Source organism: Phragmites australis, chromosome 20 (assembly GCF_958298935.1).
Source record: "Phragmites australis chromosome 20, lpPhrAust1.1, whole genome shotgun sequence".
Taxonomy (NCBI): Eukaryota; Viridiplantae; Streptophyta; class Magnoliopsida; order Poales; family Poaceae; genus Phragmites; species Phragmites australis.
Window position 1 is genome coordinate 17,779,295 of NC_084940.1, and position 18,934 is coordinate 17,798,228.

An 18,934-nucleotide genomic window follows, 5' to 3' on the forward strand; every position below is an offset into this window, starting at 1 on the left:
TTTTCCGAATTAATCTAAGCTTTTATGGTTGCTCACAAAAAATCTTGGCACGTACAGAAATTATTGTCTGCCTGCTTCAAGAAACACTGCAGAGTAGAGACCAAGCACTACCACATCTTTTTAGGTGGATTGAAAACACTTTCAAATAACTCTCTTTATTTCCACCTTCCCCCATTTGAAATATAATTAACTCCATTTTACAATATCATGCATAGGAGTCATGAAGAAGTGTACTATTTATTAACACTAAAGATAGTACTTATATTACTGAAGATGTACCAAGACTATTTATACTCCTGCGATGACTGACTACATCAAAACACATTACTACCTGAACACATTATGCACTTGGCTGATTTTGTTTAGCATAGTTTCCGCGCACTACCTGACTGGTAAACTAATACACCTGCAATAACTCAACTAGTTAGCAAGAATTTGATTGACAGATTTTCTGTAAGCACTAATAGAGAGGTCATGTTCAGTTCGCACCTAACAGATGTAAAGCCAAATGCCCAGAAGATAATGCATGTATATGAAGTTTTTTTTTTTTTAACGCCGGGCCTCTATCTCGAAGACTTCTTTGGAGCTTTGATGGAGCGTGCATCCCGCGCAGCCCCATGGCTCGAACACGGGTGGCTCGGGAGGGGAGCTCTTGCTCCCTCCATCACTGCCAGAGTGCCAGCCGAGCTAAGGCTCAATGTTACATGTATATGAAGTTGACAAATAAACTTGACAACATAAAGAATACAATGAAAATACAAACACAAGCATATTAAAAAGGGCTTTGGTTATTGCTAAACAAGGAACAGCTGTTTTTGCACACATAACACCAAGTATAAAAAATTAAACGAAATGCAAAAGACTGGTATTCATCATGTGCTGTTAGCTTAGAGCCCCATGAGACGAGAATCGAGAACCTAGTGTTCTGTGGTTTTAGTCTTAATCCTAAAGTAACACCAGAAGCAAAAGAGTTTAGGAGCTAAGAATGGTTATAGATTGGCAACCACGGACTAGCACGCAGTTAGTGGATTTGGCTTAGCAGGCAGATTCAAAGAAAAAAAGGGTGGGGTGGGGGGGGGGGGCAGGAAGAGGAAACATATGATTTGAGGGCATACAATTCAATTATCCGTGGAACGGACCATTTCTTCGCCACTGCTCATCCATCGAGTAGCTATTAGATCTAGTTAGCGGGGACAAGAAGTGATTCGACTGTCCTCGAAAAAAAACAAGAAGTGATTTGACTGAAAAAAGAAAAGGGCAGGTAAAAGAAATAGATGATTTAATTGATGAGCTAGGGCACGTTACATACGATCATTCCAGGAACGATAGCACAACCGCAGCATCGATTATTCCCGGCAGTATCGTTGTTCGCCAAGCTCGATCATGTTTGCGGCGGCGTCCCAGTCGAGGCAAAGGTTGAACTTACCGATAGCCCAATCGGGGGGGGGGGGGGGGGGCGGCTACAGGCAGAGGAAACAGATAATTTGAGGGGCATACAATTCAATTACCCGCGGAACGGACCATTTCTTCGCCATTGCTCATCCATCGAGTAGTAATTAGATCTAGTTAGCGGGGACAAGAAGTAATTCGACTGTCCTCGCAAAAAAAAAATAAACAAGAAGTGATTCGACTGAAAAAAGAAAAGGACAGGTAGAAGAAATAGATGATTTAATTGATGAGCTAGGGCATATTACATTCGATCATTCCAGGAACGGTAGCACAACCGCAGCATTGATTATTCCTGGCAATCTTGTTGTTCGTCAAGCTCGATTGTGTTTGCAGCGGCAGCCCAGTCGAGGCCATGGTTGAACTTACCGATAGCCCAACGGGGGGGAGGGGGCAGGCAGAGGAAAAAAGGGGGTGCAGGCAGATGAAACAGATGATTTGAGGGGCATACAATTTAATTACCCACGGAACGGGCCATTTCTTCGCCACTGCTCATCTATTGAGTAGTAATTAGATCTAGTTAGCGGGGACAAGAAGTGATTCGACTGTCCTCACAAAAAAAGAAACACGAAGTGATTCGACTGAAAAAAGAAAAGGGTAGGTCAAAGAAATAGATGATTTAATTGATGAGCTAGGGCACATTACATACGATCATTTCAGGAATGGTAGCACAACCGCATCATCAATTATTCCCGGCAGTCTCGCTGTTCATCAAGCTCGATCGTGTTTGCAGTGGCGGCCCAGTCGAGGCCAAGGTTGAACTTACCGATAGCCCAACGGTTACCGAGCTCCGGCGGTTACCAAAAATTCGCAATAACCGCTCGAAATTTGAATAAAATACAGACAAAATTCGTTTGATAAATTTAAAATTTGGGAAAAAAAATCATGAAATTGACCTCTCGGTTTATCGAGCAATTTTCTTGATTTATCGAGTGGTTTTCTCAAATTTTCCGCATTGTCGGTAACCGCTCGATTTTCTCGATTTATCGAGCGATTTTCTCGATTTTCAGTGAAGTTCAACAAAAACCTAAAAATTATCTCAATCTTGTAAAATCAATAACTAATTTATTTGAGCTTCAAATCAAGTGAAACAATTTTTTTTTTCTTGTAACATGATCTGTATGATAAATATATTTATACTCATAAAAAAATTCAAAATTTTCTAAGAGAAAATGTATTTTTAAACCAAGTTAAATGCATAGTTTACTCTTTGCTAATCCAAAAATCATGAAACTAATTTTGTTAGTCTTCTTATACGATCCTATGTCATTTAAAAATGCATAAACTCATGAATTGGTTATTGTAACATGTATGATTGTGTAAATGTGCTGCGACTAGATTAATTCATAACTGACCTATCACACCTTAAAAATTAGTGAAACCACTTTTATTAGTTTATTTATACTATGGTTTACGTAGAAAAAATAATAGTAGATATAAAAAAGTTAATTACAGTGCTGTTTTTTAACATATTAACTTTATGCTTGTGAACTTTGTAAAAATTATAGAAAAATTAATAAAACTTTAAATGCCAGTTCAGTTGGCAGTGGAGGCCAAAGCATGGACAAGTACTTGACAATTAATTGCATGAAGAGCCGAAGCACTGTCCACGCAGTTGGTGTCATGATATATGCAGCTTCAGAAATTGAGTAGCTAAACTATGATAGTCATCGAACACTCAAGTCTGGATTCAGATTTATATATAGGAGGTTGCACTTGTATATAGCACATCTCTGAATCTGTGATTGTGCCCGGCTGAAACTTCAATCTTAGATTCATGTGAACATTGACATTTCTAAATGTTGTTTTCATAACAGTAAATTTAGGTACTAACATTTATTTATTTTGGGATAAAGTATAGCGATGAGTCCATGAGATTGAATTTACAATATTATGGCACACCTCAAGAAATGATGAGTTACAGTGTTATAAAATATAAAGCAATATGAAGTAAAGTTGACAAATACAGATATATGAAGTGCTTACATGCATGTCATGATACTCATCAATAATACCGTGTTCATATTGAGGTCCTGAATTGTATTTGATTTGTGTAATATCGTGCTAATTTATGTGATGTAGGTTGCAGAATTAATATAATTAATAAAAATGTAATGTTAGAAACACTGGCATAATAAAGAATTAAGTATAATGTTTTTGTACAATAAACCTTCTTTGACAATTATGGAATCAAGCAGTTCGAAAACATCACCCGTCTAACGATTACGCTTTATTTGAATCTGAGATCTTAAGAGTTCTCTCAAATTTTGAAACTCTAAATCTACAATTCTTGATCTTAAGAAGCACTCGGTGGTGATGGTGTTGATGGCAGGACTTTTGATCATCGTATTAAATGAAGCGTGAGCGTTAGACCGGTGGAGTTTTTTGCTGCCAAAGTACAGTAGAATTGACCCATAAAATATTCACATCTTAACTGAGTAACTGACCCCCAAGCACATCGAGTGCAGTACTCAACTCCTTGTTCTACAAATACAGCAAATCCACCAATGCATCCCAAATGTAACCTATTTCCGAACCAATGCAGCATACATCCATCCACATGTGTCAGATTAGAGATTAAGCGTGTAAATCGAGTTGAACTCAAGTTTTTTTTAATCAGAATTATTCTGAAGAAAAGCTTGACACTATAATGTTAGACTACAAAAGTGTGCTTAGTGACATATATGTGCACTTAGACATCAAGGAAACGCGATCAATTGAATCAAAGAAACAGTACTGCCAATCATTTCTGAATGAACTGCAGCACCAAGAACAACCCACCTGTCATCGATCTTGCTGCGCCTGCACTGCTGTCACACCCTAAAATTTCTATTTTGGGTTGTGAGCATTTTAAAACAATAAAATAATATTTTTTTTCTTGAAATTTGAAAGCTTTTCTGAAATTTTGTTTAGGGTTTAAAAGTATTTGTTTTGTATGGTAAAAAATGTATTTATAAAATATTAGAATAGGTTAAAGAATTTCAGGGTTGGATAACTCCTTGCTCCTTTTTCCCAATATTATCCAAAATCTCTATATCAATCTATTTCATCTTATATCTTGTCACCCTTTCCCCAAAGCTCCGAAGTTCCCTATCTTTATTTCTCCCTAATTTCTTCCCTTACCAAAGATGGCCCAAGCTACCTTGTCCCTTCTTCCATCTCCAGATCGAGAAGAGGACATGAACAAAGCCATTCGCCTTCCCGACTCCATGGCTACATATTGGAGCTCCCAAAACCGATGAATTCAATGTGCACTCGTGCTGTTTAAATGCCAATATTGAACATGTTGTTGACCTCATTCAATCCCCTCTTCAATTCCCTCTTCATTTCCCTCAATTCTTGATCAAAACCGTCACTTTAACGGCCATAATGGCAATTGAAGCCGGTTGCCAGTTACTCCTCGTCGCTAGCCTCGTCTTCTCACAAAGTTTCGGAGTTCGAGATGACCCCAAATGCAAATCTTGATAACACCAAAGTTGTAAGTCTCGTCGAGATCTTCGATTTGCACCTATGGAAGTCCCTATTTGGATAATAGAGCTAGGAGTTATGACCACTAAAATCAGTATTGTGCACAAACAGTTGCTCTTGTGACGTATGTTTTGAAATCAAGATGATATTTTTAGAAGGTCCAATGAATAAGAAAGTTATAGATCTTTTCGAGTACTACAAAATAGAGTCTAGAAACGTCCAATTTGGAGTTCAGACGGTGAAGATATAATCCTCCAACCGAGCTGTCTGTTTCATTTTCCTGCACCAGTTCGCTTCATCTTCCAACTCCAGACTCTTCCTCTCCCCCTTCGTGTCCAGCAGCACCCAACCACATAAATAGGACCTTCACAGCCTCCCCTGCCCCTTCCCCTTCCCTCAAACCATAGCAGCACCACCTCCTCCCACCAATCTCTCTCCCAGCGCCATCTCTCTTTCTTCCTCTCTGTTGTTCTCATCAAAGCAGATCAACAAAGCCTTGTTGGCTGCCGCCGTTGTGCCAGCCGTCGTCGCCACTCACGTGCCGTCGACGTCCTGTTGCTGCACACCGACATCCTACTACCGCCTCCGGCGTTTGGAGTAGTCGTGTCAAGCTCGCCGTCATCGTCAACCCTAAGCGGCAGCCACACGCCGATCTCTGCCCCGTGCGCCGCGTGTTGCGCGCCACGCCCTCAGATGCTGCCCTTTGGAGGAGCTCACCGAGGAGGCTACCGCCGATCCCCCATCCTCTCCACCGGCCGGCTGAAGGACTGTTGGCCAAAGCTTTTCGATGCAACCATGGCTGCTTCGCTGTGCTGCCGGTGCCATCGTCGTCTCCGCGGATCTTCTTTTCACCGATCATCGCAGCAAGGTGAGAAATCCTGGACCAGCCCCTTCCCCTCCTCTTTTACCCTGCATGGACGCCATTTGTGATCCCTAACCGAACCCCGAGCCCGGCCAAAGCTCGATCTACGCCGTCACGGTCGTCGCCATCACGGACAGCTGCGTCGTCGCGGATGGCATCGACGTTCCCTGGCTGATCAGAGCTCGGATCGCCATGCCCTTTGACCAACTCGTGCCCCTGGATGTCCCACATGCCCTCACCAAACCGTTCGGTTATTACAGCATCGACACTGCCAGGATCACGATCGCCATGCCGCTGCCATAGTCTAGAATTCTAAGCGTGCATCGCCGCCGTCGCTACTTCGACGAGTCGCTGGCTGCCGACCCGCTTCTCCTCATTCTTGAGCTCGGTGAGCTTCCTGGTTCCCCTAACAACCCCCTTAGATAGCATGTAGGCGACGCCCGAGCTCCTTTCTTGCTTATCGTCGTGCGCCTCTGCCCAATCGTCGTGCGCCGCCGTGCAAACGTCGCCGTCGACGTGCTTGTACACTATGTGTGGTCACCGACCGTAGTGCCATGTGCTCTAGAGGTGTTAGGCCCCTTTCCCGAGCGGGAGAGGTGTTATCCTGACCTACCTCCGTGACCCGTTAGCCAGGCAGCCCAAAACCCGAACAGGCCAACACTGTGTAGCCCGGCCCATAACAAACCCAGCCCAGGCCCATCTAGGCCCGAATCCAGCCCATCCAAGCACATTCGGCTCAAAACCATACTGTTCATGTGGGCCCGAGTTACTGTGCATGTGGGCCCCACCTATGAACAATATCATTTATTAATTTCTCGATTTAAATTTTGAATAAATCTTTCGGGAGTCGTAACTTCTCCGTTCTGACTCCAATTTCGGCGATTCTTTCACCGAAATTCATCTAAAATTGAGATCTACTCATCTGTCATGTTGTGGTATCCATTAGGGCTCATTTGGTTTTTCATTTGGTGTTAAATTGATTCTTCTTTAGTATCACCGTAATTGATCGTAGACGTGATTTTAAGGCAACCCGAATTCTGCGAGTGCTGCGCCGGAAGCATCAGGAGTGAGGAGGATCCCGATTATGATCAAGACTTTGAAGAAAATTCCGAAGCAGGAAAGTTCTATCTCCTTGATCATATTGAACCTATGGTTTTTAAATAATATACATGATCAACTAAAATCGGACTTATTATCGTATGTGCTATATATTGTGTTTTCTTTGAAATTGCTTGTAGTAGTTAATCCTATCAACACTGTCATGCCTTACATATCATCATTCAGAATATATATCACCCTAGGAATACCTATTGTTAAATATATTAACGATAGACGACACCTTGATATCTAGCATGCTTAGGATGGAATACGCCTCCTTGGAGATGTCGCTTTTAAACACTTCTTTTTGGAGGCAAGAATTATTGTTATCAATGACAACTCATATACCATGCCTTCTTGATGGTTGTGAATTATGTGATGGTCGTGAAATCCTTGATGCCATGTGGGACATGGCTGGTGATGTGTAAAACTGGGTGAAAACTGTTTTGGCGCGGGCAGGTAGAGTGGTCCTCCAGGGAGGATACTCTCGGGGGCTTGAGTTACATGATGGTATTCATTGCCTATGAAGATGCCTAGCCCAGCCGCTTAAGGACCGAGTCTTGTGCCGTCATGCTTAGCCACCCCGTGCAACCATACGTCCTGTATGGGCAGGACTTGATCTTCCTTCACTAGACTGAGTTTGGCATCATACCAGGAGGCTGAGAGCAATGAGCAGCCAAGGGTCTATCTGTCCCGCTGTTTGGAGGTTTCAGGGACCGGCTTAGGCTTAAAAGGGGATGCTGGCCTTCGAAACATGCAGCTCTGGGACTTGACGTGTCTCGTGGAAAAGCCCAGCAAGAAAGGTGTTAGAAGAGTCTCGATATGATTCGCTCCTCCGCTTGCAACGGATGGAGGCTGAGCATATCGCGTGGGTAAAGCTGTAAAAACTCTGTAAAGTGTAAATCTATTCAAATAGTCGTGTCCACGGTCATAGACACGCGAAGGTATGGTCACACTTGAATAGACTCCGGATGAGTGAGTCTGTGGACTAGATGTCCGTGGACTAGATGTCCGTGTGATGTGGTTCCTGGCTCACTCCGCCAGAAACTGTATGGTACTAGAGGTACACCAGATGTGATAAAAAGGGACTGCGGAGTGAGGTGAAGCCCCTCCCAGGATCGAGAAACCCCAGAAACAGCTCGTCATTGGTTTTGAACTACTTAAAATATCTTGAAATCAATCATAGTTGATACAATTGGTAATCTGCACAAACTGTTTTACGCTTAAATCTAAACCGTAAAGCCTATCCTTGAATAAACCCCTTTTTACATCTATCAACCCTTGAAGTAGTATAGGGCTTGCGGAGTACCTGCAGTACTCACTCTTGCTATCGTCCAGATGAAGAACCCAATGCTGACTCCGTCGGAGGTGAAGCCGAGGATGAAGAATAGTCTCTAAGGCCGTGTTCGCTCCCTCGCTGCTTGTGGCTTAGGCTTTCGCTTCCGTTGTGTGTTCTGCTGGCTGCTAGGCCAGGTGTGTAATATTTAGTATGGTTTGTAAGCCTTTTGTACCCATAATCTTATTATTCACATACGAAGTTTGACTGTGATACTACAATTGTTGTACTGTGAGTATCAGCTACTTAATTCAGGGACTGATACAGGAGGCACAGGAGATCCCGGTAATGAGGGGTCTTACAGGTTCAAATCGCATTCCCCGGCGATCTAGCACTCCAATCCATGAGTCCTTTGGCCGAGACGTGCCTCTCCTAGACGTGTACATCCTGCCAAATTGGTTTGTCCATAGCTGCAACAGAGCTCCCGTTATCGACATCACAATCCCTACTGCCTAGTGTCGCACGCGTCCTGCGAACCTAGAACGTCAGCTGTGTTTCCAGATCGGAGCTCTAATCATTGATCCCTTTCACTGAGATGTGCCCCTAGTTGTCCTCTACAATCCCTAAAAGCTATTCAGCCAGAAGAGCATCGACGCCGATGATGTTGTGGTCGCTACGTCACTGCTCCCTTATCCAGGTGTGTTTGGCGCGTGCACCCGGAATTCATTCGTATTCCGGTCAATCCAATAGTGCTTTTGCTGCATCGATCACGTCACGGTGTGTTACATCACATCTTCTATGAGGGTTCCCTTGAATCTGCAGCGATGCCACCAAGAACACAATCCCAACTTCCAATATCGTTGCACAATCATGCCAAAAGTTCCAACCAATCGATCTCCTTTTCAGGTGAATTTCTATCCAAACCTCCATCCTAGCATTGTGTTCCTTAAACATATGAAGCTCTGTGTTCAAGTACTTTCCTTGAATTCATAACCTATCCCCGGGAACACGAGCGTCTTCATTGCTGCATCTGTTTGCAGTCACCACCAAACCTAGCAGCGTTCATCGCTGTTTTGCCGCTATCTCGAAACCTCTCTACCAAAACCAACCATAAAACCGAGTTTATCTTCTCGCGTTCTACATCGTGCACTCCTTGATTTGTGAAACACCATTGCTTCCCAACATCGACGTCAGTGATCACCGCCGCCGTCTCCATCCAATTGTGCACCTCCCTGCCTTCAGCTCGCCGGTGTACGTGTCCTTCTATACCCCGGGTCAAGCTGAGCCCTCAATGAGTTCATAGCTGCGATGCGACCCTGTCTGCACCATCTCCGTCAACCCCGGGCCTTTTCCCCCACCGGTGACGCCGAGAGCCCACCGGCGGCTGACTCCTCCATGCCAAACTCCCCTGCTCTGCTCTTTGATCTCTCTCTCTCTCTCTCTTGGTGAGAATCTCAAATAACCCTCCAGAGATCCTTTATTTCTGTCCTTATCTCCTGTTTAGGATGTTTACATGTTAGCCCCTGCCTTCTATAGTTAATTATGTTCTAGCTCTTATTTTTTAAATAGAATTCATCTATTCAAATCTTGTTTAGCGAATTCAAATCCAAGCAACACTCTATGAATTCACCAAAATCTCGTACCATATCCAACCATAGCATTTTCTTCTAATGTGATCCCTCTGTTTGATGTACTATTCTTAGTTGTTTGTGTTTTCTCTTTTGCCGGTTGTTCCTGCGAGTAGACGACTACGTTCTGAAGCAATACGAGGATCTCCAGGAGCAACAGTTCGAGATAACAAAGCAATATCATGAAAGCAAGTGTCCTTGAACATTTTACGCCTACTTTTATAAAATTTTGCTTTACAAATTGCATGCTTGTCAAACATAATATCCCATGAATATGGTTTACTAGTTTTCCCCCATTTTCCTTGTAGCCATAGAATATTGATCATAGTTTGGATAGAAAATACTTAGTGTCGCTTACTCATCGGTAGAATAGGCAAATGATGTTTTGTTTAATAATGCATGATGATAACCTTAGTAAAGATGCTTAGACTCATGGAAGTTAGGGTCTGGGTAAGTGTGGCATAATGGATGGCCTGTGGATGTGTTTCAGGCAGATTGTGGGCTTTGTCGGATATTGGTTTTCTCCCTGTGTTGGTTGAAGGCGGTCTTGCCCAGACCATATTAAGGATCGGTTCGTGGAGCGACCACCCATGAAAACAGTACAACCACAAGCCTGGTATGGGACGGGCCTAGCCAAGTAATTCGCTATCCTCTCAGCATTGTGAAGATCATTTGGTGGTACGGGAATGAAAGGGTGTACTTCCTGAAACCATAAGGCACAAGAGGAGACTTCTGGGGTGGATGGTGTACTCCACTTATGTACGGGGGTGAAACCTCAGCGGATCAACACGTAATGAGAGAGACGTTGGAAAAGCTTTGCAATGGATTCCTAGTGCACACCTCGGAAGTGTGTAAGAGTCATCCGTCAACCAACAGGTACTCGAAAAAATACGAAGACACGTCTTATGGGTAAAGTGTACAACCTCTGCAGAGTGAAAACTGAATATTCAGCCGTGCTCACGGTTATGAGCGGCATAAACCCCTCACATGATTAGTCGGGTGATTTTCGATGGTTTGAATGGTCTTTGGTTGGTTCGGGTGGATCACAGTGGTGGGAACTGTGATTCGATCTTAGGTTTTTGGATAAAGGTGGATAGAACCTCAGATGAGGAGTAAGTTGATTGGAACCTTAGCTCAAGTTTTAGAAGATCTTTCACACAGTAAATATATTACTTTTATAGTTGTTTTACTACTAAAATGATATTTATGTAAAAAAATTCCTGTGTTAAGCCATTCTTGATATTGGTCTCATGTCATACTTTTTCTACACTTGTGGAGTACGATATGTACTCATACTTTCTATTTTCAATAATAAATATTGTTCAGTTGGAGAAAACTACAAGAAGATCAAACGTTTCAGGTCGCGTTGCTCCTAGTCGATTGCCTGTGGTGTGTCCAGAAGATCCATAGGAGTTCTCTTTGTGTTCTTCCGCTGTTGAGTAAACTCTAGTATTTATTTCAATAAAATTGTTTTGTTCGATATAGAATTATATATCATTATATGTATAATAAAACTGGTTCTAACGTACATGTAGATTGCACGTGATGATTCTTCTGAAAAACGGGGCGTGACAGCTGCTCGGTGGCAGAGTGCTTTGAGCGCGGTGTGTTGGGCAGCTGGTCCGTCCCGGCACTGCCGCTGCAGCTCCCGCCCTTCTCCTCCACCCTGAACTAGAGATCTACAACCCAGAACCAAAAAAAACACGCGGCAGGTGGCAAGGCCGTTATCGTCGTCGAAGCCCACGCTGCCACTGAATCTGGAGCTGGCGCTCATGAAGCTACCACCCACTTTCCACTCCGGCAGCCTCTGCTGCTGTGGTTGCGGCATGGCAGAGTCAACAGAAGAACCTAACATTAGTGAGGTTAAAAACATGACCCATTTGTTGCTGTTGTTCATGACAATTTGACAATTGAGAGCTTTACAATAGCAGTTACTGAAAAAAAAATCTTGTGCTGAAAACTATTCAGAATCAATGCAGGCCTTCAGACAGTGAGGCCTTGCCGAGGGGCATCTTGCAGAACAAGTCCAACTTCAAGACCACGTCGAACATTTGGTGCCCAAATACTGGCACGGCAACATCTGCTAATCTAGCTTAAACCTGAGAGAAACTCGGGAGCAAAGCTACCTTCTTGCTAACAGAAAATAGCGCCCAAAATCTCATGGCCGCTACTCACTATCGCAACCGCAAATTCCACACCGAGAAGATGAAAAAGCAGCCTAAATTGCATCAATTTTAATTGCAAGGGTGAAATGTTCAGCTATTACCCTCTCAGCGATACTGTAGGAATCTGTCGCCTGTCCACAGCGTGCCCGCACCTTTGGCCGCGGCACCATGGCTCTCTCGCCTAGCTTTGGCTGCGCGTGGAACATCTGCATGTTGATAAACACTAAAGAATTAGTACCAGCTTCGAAATTCCCAAGGAAAAAAAATCTTTCACTTCGGACACAAAACTGCTCTGCTGGCCCTCCGATCTGGGGAGGCGGTGCCACGCGGAGGTGCGTCTACTGCACGCCGCCGATGCCGGAGAACATCGGAGGGAAGAGGCCGGCGAGCTCCACCGGGTCCCGGTCCTGCAAAGAACACCCAACGCCTCAGCAAGCTCTCACAAGCACGGCCACTTCGACGGGTGGGGGTGTAACAGGGGCAACTGAGTTCACTCGCGCGGCGCAGGGAGCTCACCGGCTTGGCGCCGCGGGGGGCCTCGGTTGCGGCGTCGAGGCTGAGGGCGAGCGGGAACGGCTGGTCGCCGGCACCGGAGCCCGCCGGGGATACGGTGAGGCAGACGAAGGGGAGAAGTCGAGGGCTCGAGGCGGGGGCAAGCGGAGGGAGACCGTCTCGTGGACCTGCCACCACGTCGCTAGTCTGGCCGCACGCGTGCGGCGACGCGACACGGGCCGAGTCGGGGAGAAGATCAGTAAGAAAATATTTATTTATTTTCTCCTTTTCAATTTAGTTATTGAATCATGAAATAATAATATGATAGTGTCTCACGATGGTTTTTTAATTAAGTTATATAAAATTTACTTTCGAAGCCTAGGGTGGAGGCACACGTGAGGAGCGGAGGCGGGCGGCCGCTGTGGAAGGGGCGAGCTGAGAGACGGTGGCGAAAGTAAATTATATAGAACCGGGTTTTATAAAAAACCTCATTCCATATAATAATATATGTCATCTTTCCCTCTCTGCATTTCAGCCCAGCCGTTGTACGAGAGGATGTGTGATTGGATCAAGATCCTACGGATATCTTTGATAGAAAAGTCCAATAAAATTTGCTTTCGATGGTGGCACGTAGACATGCTTGGGGAGGAGACAAAGGTAACGAGGGAGTCGGTGTGCTCTGGGAAGATTCACGAAGGAAGCTCACAGTTCACATTGAACGGTTCTCCTCCTTTACTAGCTTCATTCAACAGTCCTCATCTTTTTGCTGATGTGGCGTGACGACGGCTCGAGAAACCCATAACGTTTAGTATAGAAAGATTTTCATAGAGATAACATAAATACTTGCAATGATGTTAGTGCGTGCAAGTAGATTTGATTCACACTATACCTCACATCAAGCACACTTACACTTGTCTCGTGAGAGTGTAATCCCTGATAATAATGATAATAATGTGACCTTCTAAACCGTTGCTCGGTTAGACGATCGGAGATCGTGGATGCATAGATCTCGTCAAGACGAATACATTTTGCTATCTAATATCAAGTTTGAACACTTAGTGAATTCGTATTGAGCCCAATAAATTTATACCGTTGGATTAAAAATAAAATAAAATAAAGGATACACTTGCCTCGCCCTCATCTTCTCAGGGCCGACATCGCCGCCTCCGGTAGCCGCCGCCGCACGCCCAGCCTCTCCTGCCACCACGCGCCCGGCCGTCGGGGAGGAGGAGGGAGCAGGGGGGCCAGCTGGCCGGTTGACCAGGCAAGAAGAGAACGAAGGAAAAGGAAGGAAGAAAAGAAGGAAGGAAAAGAAAGGAAGAAGAAGACGAAGAAGGGACGAGGATGCCATCCGCGGGTTCGTTGGTTTTTCCTCGCCGGTTTGCGGTTCCGCTCCAAAGGTGACTCCTTCGTAGTCCTTAGATGCTTGTAGGAGCTAGAGTTCAATCGTCCACATTGTCAATTAAATGTATTGTTGGTCCGGTTAGTGAGTAGCGTGTGTTGGACGCGAGTATATTGGAAGTTGTAGTTCATGTATAGGCGTACCGATGGCGTTAGTATTGTTCTTTTTGGGCGATTAAGCGTGCGCCTTCTTTTACTTCGTCGTTGCGGTATTTTTGTGCTAATTGTGTGTTTGTTCAGGTGGTGCCGCCTCATGCCACGGCTAGTTCCTGTTTTCATCGTTGGTGAAGGTAAGTGAATGTAGTGAATAGCTACATTTTACCCTGTTATTTGATTGCCTACATTCTTTTAACTTTCAATGCATTCATCTAACCTGAATAACAGATTATGAGCTGGTTACTATGTTGTTTACCTTTCGGAAGTTTACTCGATTATTGATTTACGAAGTGCAATAAGTATAACTTGCCATTTGCGGTTGTTCATTACTGTTTTATGCAATTCTTGAAGTCTCAAACATATTCTGGAGGTTATATTGTTGGTTATGCATGAAGCATCTCATACATATACATCTCATGCATTAAAAGTTTGTCACCATCTTCTGGCTGCGACCGTACCAGTACAACACCGTATGTTATCTGAGAAGGGGTACGATGCACACCCTTACGTTACCCAAGGAGGGGTAAGGGCGAGGAAGAGCATGTCATGTGCATGGTCATGCATTCATATGAAGTTCATTGTCTAATTCGCATCAAGGCCTTACTTCCTTTAGTTGGCTTGTATATATGATACGGCTATGAAAGTTTATGCCAACAGAATGTTAAAATGGTTAAAATTGTCATTGGACTTGCTTAGCCATATTTGTTTATCTTGATGTGGTTGATGTGGATAGTCTATTTCGTTACTAGATTCTATTTAGAGTTGATTGCTTATTCAACTGTGACTAAATAGCTCTTTAAAGTAAATTCACTTGCTGAGATTTTTGAATCTCACCTGTGTTTTTCTTTCCAGATTCTCTTTGATATATCAATCGCATGCGGGATGGGTAGCTGCACGTTGCCTGCGTGCACCTTCTCTTTTGGGATAAACTTGATGTGTTGTCAGATAATGACTATTTGTCTGTGATGTCTATAGTGAGTCTGTGGTGTTAAGTTTTATGATCGAGGTTTGTCCCTCATTTGCTAGGATCTTTATATTGCTAGTATGATAATCTATAATCTGTTTTGTCTGTGTATGTTTGTTGCCAGTTATACCTCCACTTTCTGGGAACGTGCTGTCGAATTTTTTCCTGAAAATATCGGCTCATCTGTAGGTTGGTCTGAGTGACATTCCGGACTTATTTTGGTCCTCGAGGTGTTACAGAGAATAAATAGTATTGAGATCACCGGACAAAAACAAATGTTTTGAAATATATCCTTGCACGAACAATTTGGCCACGCTATAGCTTGCAACATAGTAAAATGGTGACAAACAAGCCTTAGCTTGAATGGTTAGTGAAAGTGTTATACCTCTTACTTACTAGAGATTAATTTTAGATTTGCTTCTTATATATTTCATAAAGTGAAATTTTTTAGTGGTAGGCAATGTACTCGTCGATAGCGAGTTGATTATAGTGATTTTGTCGATCTTCAAGTTCCATATCTCCAGTCTCAGTAGACTTTGTATGAGTACGTACGTGTGGTGATATGAGTATGTGCGTGCGTACATCTACGAATTGTACTGGTGTTTTTAAAAAAAAACATAGCGAAATGGTCCATTTATGGCATGGTCAAATTTTCATTTTAGAAAGGAGGATGCTAAATTGCAGACGCATGTTTTTGAAAAAACTTCAGGTGATGGCTATGAGCCGTTAGATGGGCATCCAGCGGCTCGCGACTGTCTCCAACCTCTCGTCCCGCTCTGCCTCGCCCCGCCTCGCTGCACTCCCCCATCCAGCCCGCCTCTGGCCATCTCTGGCGATGAGAACGCCGCTGGATCTACTCCCGTAACCCTCGCCGCACTAACCTGACACGCCGAGACGCCTTCCGCCCCACTCTGGCCCACCGGTCGTCCTCCATCGCCCACGGCTAGCGGCGCCCCAGCACCCACCTCCTCCATCGAGCCAATCTTCCTCCCCCAGACCTCCTCTAAGTCTAGGAGTCATGGAGGGCACCAAAATCCTGAAAAACTCGTAACCCTAACCCCATCACTGGTTTTCGTCACCTGATCATATTCCTAAATTTCAGGTGTCTAAAATTTAGGAAGTGTATTTTAGAAAACAAAATATTAGCACAATGTTTTATTATGAATACTGATTAAAAAGGTCAAAAAATTAAAACAGCCCCTTCCATCCGCTCCTACTTTTTGGGCCTAGGGGTGGTAACGGGTCAGATCAGAGCCATGTGGAGCAAGAATGCATCTGACCTGAAACCCGAACCATAAAATCCGATCCGGACCCGAAACTTAAAATGGGTGTAAAATCACCCCCGCCCTCGGCCCCAACAGGGACTCGAGACCCGCCGAGGACACAAAACCTCCGCTCCCTGTGCATTGACTCACCCCATCCCTCGCCTACTCCCCATCCCCATGGTGCCATCATGCCTGCTCATGTGCTGGATCCACCCACCGTGCGTCTTCCCCACGCGCATCGTGCGGCGATCGAGCCTCGCCTCCGCCTTCCTTCATTTGTCTTCTCGCTCCCGGTCTTCGCCCCTAACGCCGTCACCACAACCACCATCGCCGACACGGTTCAAAAATGTGATGATAACCGAGCAAAAACCACGATTACCGACCTTCTCGCTCCGGCTCGGTTTCAAAAGTCGAGCGGTAACCGAATTTGAATTCAAAAAATTCAAACCGGTTTTTTTTAAAATCAAATAATCCAAAAAAATCGATAAAAAACTAGGGCTAATTTTAAGAGTATCTGTACAAACAAAATTCAACATTAATCTCATTTACAGCTCCAAATTGGTGAGAAAAGTTTGGAATTCATTTAAATGGGCTGTTTTGTTAATTGGGCTGAATGAACAATATTGATCCGGCCCGTTTCAGCCCACATTCAATGGATAAGCTTGTGTCGGTGTGGAGGGCGATGTGCACTGCAGAAAATCCCCACCCCATTTCCCGCAGCCGCAGACGCAGTGCCAGCGACCGCCCGACTGAATCCGGCGCTCTCCGGCGGGAATCCGGCGTCGCAGGTGCGGTTATCGAGCGGTGGAGCTCGGTTACCGACCACATCCGAGTGGTAACTGACCGTCTGCACCGAGCTCATCGAACCTCGCCGCTGTAGTTCGGTAATCGCTGAAGAAGCTTGGGTAACCGCTAAAACTCTTCGATTTTGCGTGTTTCTCGGTCGGTAATCGTGGATATTTGGTCGGTAGTTGTAGGCTGCATGGTATTTCAATGATGCAGTGCGTGATGCATTCGTTTGTGGACCGTTTAGTAGCATTCTTTCGTGTATTATGGTCGGTAAGCGGTGTTAGAAGGGCAACAGTTCGTTGTATAGTCGATTAGGAACATGTAGCGGTTGATTTGCTCGGTTATGAACCTTATTACATCGAATTGTCCGTATACATGCGAATGTTGGTAATATTCGTGAAAGATAATCAGCCATTTACTATCGATTTTAGGTGCAAATGTTGCTAATATTCGTTCAATTAAGTTTATTAGTAGGCTAACCATTGATAAATTTTGTTCAATTGAGTTGACTAGAGATTTGAACATGTATGGAGATATTTATTAGTAGGCTAACCATTGAGTTCTCTTCTTCCAATAGAGAAATTGCAAATTAATCGATGACGGATAAATTTGGCCCAGGGTGGTAGCACGGGGATAATTTGGCCCTGGGGTTTAGGTGCAATTACTGCAATAAGGAAAAGAGAGGCGATGGTGCCACAAGGTTGAAAGAATATTTGGTAGGGCACGAATCGAACGTTATACATTGTGATAGGGTGCCTCCAGATGTGCGTGATTATTTCAGACGTGAGTTGGATATGGCAAGAGATAAGAGGAAGGAAAAGGCTGAGGAGAGGGTTCAGAGGCAAGAATCAGCAAGAGTTCAGGTAGATTTGATAAGCGACAATGAGGACACGGAAGAGGAACAGACGCAGCGTGCCATGGCTCAGTCGAGGGACGAGGAAGAGTTCAGGAGGAGGGCAGGCGAGTCCTACGAGCATGGAGGTGGTAGTGGTAGTGACAGAGGGGGCTCTGTGTTAAAGAGGATGCTTAGCAGAGCATCTTCAACAAGGGAACCACCACCAAGTGTCAGATATTACAATATTGCTTTAGCGAAATCCCCTGTGCAGCCGAGGATTGACACCGAGTCATGGAGTGCGAAGGGATAGAAAGCGAAGGAAGCTATTGGTTTGGCATGGTTCAAATTTTTCCACACTTCAGGCATTCCTGGTAGAAGGACGGATGATGCATTCTTTGTTGTTGCAGTGAAAGAAACACAGAAATGGGGTGAGTGATTAAGTTTGTAATGAACTTATTGTTATCATATTTCTTTCTTTTGGACGTCTGACCATTTCTTCCGTAATAGGTGAGGGTGTACCATCTCCAACTGGCCGGGATATAGATGGTAAGTATCTGGACGAGAACGATGGACCACAAGATAGTGGGAGCTATTCCAGCAGCTATGGCATGGAGAGTAGTTCTGGATCGCATCCGTACCACTATCATATCCCCGATGCTCAGTCAGAGCCTCCTATTCAGTGGGTCTATGAGTGACAAGACCCTGAGTTTTATGTCATTTTGCAAGGACAATGATCAACTACTTCTGTATAGACAGGGCAAACATGGGCTGAGTTTAAGGCAAAGTTGCTATCGATACGACGGATAATACTAATATCCACCAAGGAGTACAATATGGCCGAATTTAATCGCCTCCAAGTTGGTGGTTCTAAAGGTGATAAAAATTTACTTTTTGCAACTACTTTGTTCTCATACCATGTTATTATACTAATTTGTTTCATCTCGTAGGTTGCACGTGGCGTGGATACCATGGTAAGTACTGATGGATGGGATGTAATTACGTTTTTAGCTTTACTACGGATAATTCGATATATATTTATTAATTTCAGGCGCTGCATATGTAATGTACGTATATATTCGAAGCAACAAT

General features: G+C 44.3%; 1 protein-coding gene across 1 annotated transcript; it reads right to left on the reverse strand.

The window, feature by feature from the left end:
- Positions 1-11,216: 11,216 nt before the first annotated feature.
- On the reverse strand, positions 11,217-15,930 carry LOC133901512 (uncharacterized). The gene is made up of 4 exons (XM_062342861.1): positions 15,838-15,930; positions 12,460-12,720; positions 12,045-12,149; positions 11,217-11,591 (listed from the first exon to the last, which is right to left on the reverse strand). Exons 1-4 carry the CDS (start codon positions 15,928-15,930, stop codon positions 11,232-11,234), a joined length of 819 nt encoding a protein of 272 aa, XP_062198845.1. The 3' UTR covers positions 11,217-11,231.
- Positions 15,931-18,934: the final 3,004 nt, after the last annotated feature.

Coding starts and splice junctions, on each gene's coding strand:
- LOC133901512 (XM_062342861.1), bottom strand. CDS start 15,930: ATGGAGGAGGTGGGTGCTGGGGCGCCGCTAGCCGTGGGCGATGGAGGA. Junction 12,721..15,837: donor AAGGCGTCTCGGCGTGTCAG/GTTAGTGCGGCG, acceptor TAAATTGAAAAG/GAGAAAATAAATAAATATTT. Junction 11,592..12,044: donor CCTACAGTATCGCTGAGAGG/GTAATAGCTGAA, acceptor CCGCAACCACAG/CAGCAGAGGCTGCCGGAGTG.